We start from the raw sequence: 6,465 nt of genomic DNA on the forward strand, positions 1-6,465 counted from the left end.
CTCCCACTAATCAGCTTCATGGGACGACTCCATTGGGTTCTCGTATTATGAGAGAAGTATTATTTAGTATTATCCCTTCCCTGTTTGCTACCACTTTTCGACACACAGTTTGTATCGTAGACATAACTTGTCAAACCTAGGACAGGCCCCACTGCTGCATTTGCAAGCATTTCCAGCACAATCCCATGCTTGCTTATTCCAAAGCAAGTCCAACTGGGTTCAATTATGGGTCTCTGTCCCTTCTCCAACCTGGTGCCCTCCAGAAATGGTGGATTACAACTCCTATCAGCCCCAGACAGCAGAGGCATGCTTGGCTGGGAAAGATGGGAGTTGTAGTCCAACACATCTGGAGGGTGCCAGGCTGGGGAAGTAAGTAGAGTTTTAGTACCGCGGACCAAAACAGATCTGAAAACCCACTCCAGCCACAGGCAGCCAGTGAAAAGGAAGAGAGTTCCACACTTGCAGTCTGATCCTAAGCATGTTCCCTCAAACGTGCCACTCTGTTCAACAGGCCATCCTCCAAATTGCGTTTAGGAATGAAGCTGTGCAGCACAGGCGTGTGTCCTTTGGAGTACGTCCCGCTGGGTTTGACGGGCAACTAAGCCAAACGAAGTAATCTTGAGCGTGCATCCTTAACTTGAGCAAGGCTGAACAAACAGTTCCTCTTTTTCTTTTCTTTCCTTTAAAAAAAAGAAACATCTCTCTCTCTCTCTCCCGGTACCAGGGTGCAAAAGAGCATTCGACGTAAAGGCATTCTGTCCCTTCCAACTTTGCTTGGAGTGTGCGGGTGGGGGAGGGAAGAGATCCTCTCCCAGACGTCCCCAAATCTGGGGCCCTTCCAGAGGGGTCGGGCTACAACCTCCATCGTCCCCAGCTGGGGACGATGGAGGTTGTAGCCCGACCCCTCTGGAAGGGCCCCAGGTTTGGAGACGTCTGGGAGGGAGGGAGAGAGAGATGATCACGCGCCCAACAGCACTTCGCTCCGGCCAGCGATGAAGTCCCTCCCTGGTGGAGAGCCCGAGCCAATTTCACTCCCCCCGTCACCCACCCCCCGCGCTCTGCCGCCCTCCCGCTCGCTCGCTCGCTCGCTCTCCTCTCCTCTCCTCTCCTGGGCGAAGCGCGCCTTGTTTTTGTTATGAATGGCCGCGGCTCGGGGAGGCGCACACGCGCGCGAGCGCCCGGGACGCGCTCCTCCGAGGCTGCCGCCCGCCGAGCCGCTTTCGTGCGCTCCCCAGTACGCAGCGCGTGGCAGGCGGCCAAGCCCGTGACGCGCCCGTTGCCATGGGACTGCACCGCCCCTATAAATACGGGAGCGCAGCGGAACTTTTTCCCCAAGTCAAGACCAGAGACTTTCGGAGAGGACGCGGGAGGGACCCACTCGCTCACGCCCGCGGCGCGCCAGATGGTCCGGAGCGGCGCCCCGCACCCAGAAGCGCCCGGCCGTCGGCAGCACTCGGCAGCAGGGGCCCGCCAGGCGCTCGGGGACCCGTCCAGGCGGGCGCTCGCGCGGGGACAGCCTCGCTTCGCCAAGCCGCCGCGCGGAGCCTGGAGAGAGCGACGCGGGGGCCCGTCGAGGAGGCGCCGCTGACCCCGCCGCCACGTCCCGCGCACCCCTCTCGCTCCAGCGGCTTTGGGGGGCGCCCGGCGCCGAGCTGCCCCATTCCCCCCCTTTCCCCGGCTCGCGCCCCTTTGCTTTCATGCAACGCCTGGTGGCCTGGGAGCAGGCATGCCTTCCCCTCCAGCCGCCGGCCTTTAAATCCATGGAAGTGGCGAACTTCTATTACGAGGCGGACTGTCTGGCCGCTCTGAGCAAGCTGCACCCGCGGGCGGCAGGGGCCCGCTCCATGTCCGAGCTCAGCGTGGGCGATCACGAGAGAGCCATCGACTTCAGCCCTTACCTGGACCCTTTAGCATCGCCGCAGCAGCAGCAGCCGCCGCCGCCTCCTTCCACGGCAGCAGGGGGCAACTTTGAGCCGGTTTGCGGCAGCGGCGGCGGCGGGAACAGCAGCCAAGATTTTCTCTCCGACCTCTTCTCGGAGCAGGACTATAAAGGCGGCGGCAAGAAGCAGCAGCAGCAGCAGCACCCCGATTACACGTACATCAGCCTGGCCAGGCACGGCCCCCACCACCACCCGGGCGTCGGGCAAAGCCACAAGGCCGGCGGGCCGCTGCTGGGCTGCTTCCCGCCGCAGATGGTGGAGACCAAAGTGGAGCCGGTCTTCGAGCACTTGGACTCTTGCAAAGGGCCCCGCAAGGAGGAGGGCGGCGGCGGCGGCGGCGCAGGGCCCGGCCTGGGGGGCATGTCCTCGCCTTACGGCAGCACCGTGCGCTCCTACCTGGGCTACCAGTCGGTGCCGAGCGGCAGCAGCGGCAACCTCTCCACGGCGTCGTCGTCCAGCCCCCCCGGCACCCCGAACCCGTCGGATTCCTCGAAGTCCGCCTCGGCCGGAGGAGGAAGTGGCGGCGGCGCTTACCCGGCAGGCCCCGGCGGAGGGGGCGGCAAGCACAAGTCCAAGAAGTGCGTGGACAAGCACAGCGAGGAGTACAAGATCCGCCGGGAGCGGAACAACATCGCCGTGCGCAAGAGCCGCGACAAAGCCAAAATGCGCAACCTCGAGACGCAGCACAAAGTCTTGGAACTGACGGCCGAGAACGAGAGGCTCCAGAAGAAAGTGGAGCAGCTCTCCCGGGAGCTCAGCACCCTCCGGAACTTGTTCAAACAGCTGCCCGAGCCGCTTTTGGCCACCTCGGGACACTGCTAGTCCCCTTCCCCCCACGCCCGCGCCCCCTTTTTTGCGCGCACAGCTGGACGCCGCTGGAACAGCGCGGTGGGTTGGGTTGGGAAAGGACCGGGTCTGGGGGAGTTGGGAGGGGGGACGATTGAGGTTTACGGGTGTGTGGAATCTGGTGGATGCGTCTATCCCCCCCCCCCTTTCAAGACGAGAACGGATCAGGGGAGTGGGGGAGAGAAAATAGGGAAAGAGCCCAGAGGGTTTACATACGTATATATGTGTATATATATATATTATATTTTTGGCCTTTAATTCGCACTCTGATGATGGGAAAAGCCTTCCGCCACAAGCTTCGTGCTTTACAACTCCTTCGGCTGGCGGGGGGAGTGTCCTGGCGGTTTCCATTTACCTCTGCGACCTCATGGAGGGATCGTTATTTTTCAATTTTAATATATTTTTTTCTAAGAAAAAAAACGTGATACCAAACCCAACACAAGCCACTTCATCTCCCATCTGAATGTTTTTGCAGGGTTTCACCCTCCCCTCCCCACCTCTTTTTTCCTTTGGTTGAATGCTAATGTTATTTAAGTAAAAACAAAACAAAGAAAGAGATAATAACATAAAGTAGAGCGAAAGGGAGAGAAAGAGAGTCCGGAGTGATGCAATCTTTAAAACATGGCTGGGAAAGCTAGCTACACATGATGCAACCTCGTGTAACTGTCAGTCATGGATTGAGTAATCTGTTAAAGATGTTCCTACAGGTTTTTTATTATAAAGAATGATCTATTTCTATAAGGAAAAAAAGACATATGTATATTTTGGGATCTATGCATTCTTGCTACATATGAAGCATTAATTTTAATAAAACTTTATTGCCAGGATGGAAAATGAGCTTGTTTTTTTAAAGTGCTAACAAGAAAAATGTCAGCATTTCATGGGCGAGGGCATTGGGTGGGTTGATCTGGAACCACTAAAATCCATGAAGCTGTCTTATCAGCTTAAATAAGCTATACACTTCTGGTGTCTAGCTAAATCACACTGCTAGCCCTTTTGATTTTCTTGGGTTAGTAAAAGGAACCATGAGAACCAGGAGATAACTGGATCAGTAACTCCCCTTGACTTCTGTGTGTTCCCTCTCTAATTACTGAAACTGTTGATTATGTGTGAAATATTACAAATTGGGAGGCAACAGGTAAAATCTGAGAGTGAAAACATAATGGGTCTGTTTCTTTTTCTTGTCATACTTTTTATCCGTTTGGTCTGATGAGTATTTCTGATCTGTTTAGCTTATTGCAGTGGAGGGGGAATAAATAATGGAGAAAATGCAATTTTATGTAGCACGGGGATAGATTTGAGCCAGTACGCTGAGAACTTTCACAAATAAGTCTGTGTGGAAAAAGTTGGAATAAAATCTTTTTGGGGTATCTGTTTGATAAACTTTTCCAAAGTTTCTAAGGAATAGTGGGCAGTCTATTTCTCCATAGTAATTTCTGTGGAGACCAGGGTCAGCTTAGAATCCTAAGAATCCCAGATTTTAGTTTGAAGAAAAACAAGTTTCTCAGCCTCATGGTTGAGAGAAGGCTGAAAATGGGAAGGTATGCCAAAACGTCAAAACAGATGCCAATTACGCCATTCAGATTCATTTTGCGCTTTCAGATTTCACTGATTATTTTAATACATTAGATTTCGTGGTTTTAAGGGTAAAATGAACCTGTTTTATGTCAGTCTTATGATCCATTTTTAAGCATTGTCTTCACAAATAGGGTTAACAGTGGCAGAAAGAAGATATTGTAGAATAAGTGTGAGCCATGTCTCCTAGCTTAGCATCTGCCATATTAAAGTAAATTAGATGCAAATTGTTACTTGCAGCTAACAAAAATAAGGCAATTAGCCCCAGCCTCTGGCTTCTTATAGTTCATTTCCAGTGATTTCTTACTCCTAGGGCATGCTTGCCCGTTTTCTAACACCATCTCCCATCAGCTTTATTTTCTCATTTATTTTATTGTAATGGTTGTTGCCTTATGTCTTGGGACACAGATTGACTGTGGGCAGAGCACAAGGGGTTGTATGTGTGAATGCAAGCAAGTAGTTGAACCTGTGGCAAAGGCGGTGGTGAACTGTGCTAGGAATTGTAATGTGAATGATTTTTCAATGCCTGGAAGCTGAACATCCCTTGCCTTCTGTAGTTTGCTCTTGCATCTATGCCACTTGTAAAAAGTTAACAGTGCCTGGAGTTCATTATTTTGGGGTGGGAGTTGCTGGGTAGTAGATCTGGTCTTACTCAGCATTTTCCTAGATAGCAGGCCTTTTTAAAGCACTTCTGGCTTATAAACTGTGATACCCCAAATCGCTGGCAAAGAATTTCTTCAACCCTTCTTGGCTGCCCTTTGCAGTGGTGAAACTCAGAATTTGCTTGGCTCGAAGGCTGTTGACCTAAACTCTTTCTCATAGATCTCCCCTTAAGGGAAAACAAGAAGTATCTCTTGATTCATTACTTGCTGATGAAACTATGTTTTTGCTAGCTACAGAAATGGCTTTATGGAAGGATTGAGTTCAGCTTTTACCTACAGTGGTCTCTAGTCCAGATTGGCCCAGGCTGTCAGAATCTCCTATCAGAATTGGGTCTACCAGGCTGTATTGCAGCCTCCATAACCCTTTGCTAGAAGGTTTGCAGGGTAACACCATGAAGGATTAGATGAGAAGTCTTTATGTTGCTTTGTAGATTGTCAGTAAGTACAGACAATTTTCTAAGTAGTGAATGTAAAAATCAGTGCAAGTCCTTCTATTCAGTGGCTTGGGTCAAGAAGCATGATCAGTGCAAAAAGACTGGATGAAAAGAGGCTTTTCTACAGGATCAAATCAATTCCCCCTTCCAAAGTGATATGTATCTTCCCTTGTAGCTGATCTGCTGGTTTAATTTTATTTGATACAATATAGGAAGTCAGCTTTAGTCATCAATTATGTTGCTGCTGTTCTTCATTTGCAGTCATGTGCACACTTATTTGAGAATAGGTGCTGTTGAACTCACTAGATGTCTGAGTAAATATGCACAGGATAAGTCTGTTACAGCACAATCCCATACATATCAAAATAGGTCCCATTGAGTTAAGTGGGGCTTACTCTCAGATAAATGGGTATAGGATTTTAGTTCAGTTTGATAAAAGCTATGGTTCAAATTAAAATCCTGCTATGTATATACAATACATTGTAAAAGGTTAGGTTCTTTTGGTTTTCCTAGTTCTGGCTGTTGCCACTCTTTGTTTCTGCAGTTTCTTCAACCACTGATCTCTTAGCTACAAAATGCAGGCTGCGATCTTGAGAACTGAATGACTCGTTCTGTTTGCCCAGCAGGGTTTAAGACCTGTATTACTTGAACAGCAGCCCCCTGTGCTGCGCAACAAAAGATGTTTACAATATCACATGGACAATCTATTGTGGGGTGCTGAACAAAAGTCCCTTTGGCTGTACAGAAGTATTTGGGCATACCCAAAGTTGTTTTCTGGATAGCAGTCTTAGGTTGCAATCTAGCACCATTAAAATCAATAGGGCCAGGATTCAAAGAATTACATGTGGCAAGACTTTCATGAGCCTCAGTGCATTTCTTTTTTCTTTGAATAGCAAACTACCATGAAACTGAAAATAGTTTGCCATGGAGTATATAGGGCTGCTGCTCATGATATAAAGGTTCGAAGGCACCTTTGGGCACATGGTGCTAGGTGCATGTTTCTTTGAA

General features: G+C 50.1%; 1 protein-coding gene across 1 annotated transcript; it reads left to right on the forward strand.

The window, feature by feature from the left end:
* The first annotated feature begins 1,334 nt into the window (after positions 1–1,334).
* On the forward strand, positions 1,335–3,611 carry CEBPB (CCAAT enhancer binding protein beta). The gene has a single exon (XM_084854130.1). It carries the CDS (start codon positions 1,698–1,700, stop codon positions 2,760–2,762), a length of 1,065 nt encoding a protein of 354 aa, XP_084710256.1. The 5' UTR covers positions 1,335–1,697; the 3' UTR covers positions 2,763–3,611.
* Positions 3,612–6,465: the final 2,854 nt, after the last annotated feature.

The sequence above is a fragment of the Heloderma suspectum genome, chromosome 4 (assembly GCF_057233095.1).
Source record: "Heloderma suspectum isolate Gila_16-S chromosome 4, 16-S_ref, whole genome shotgun sequence".
NCBI lineage: Eukaryota > Metazoa > Chordata > Lepidosauria > Squamata > Helodermatidae > Heloderma > Heloderma suspectum.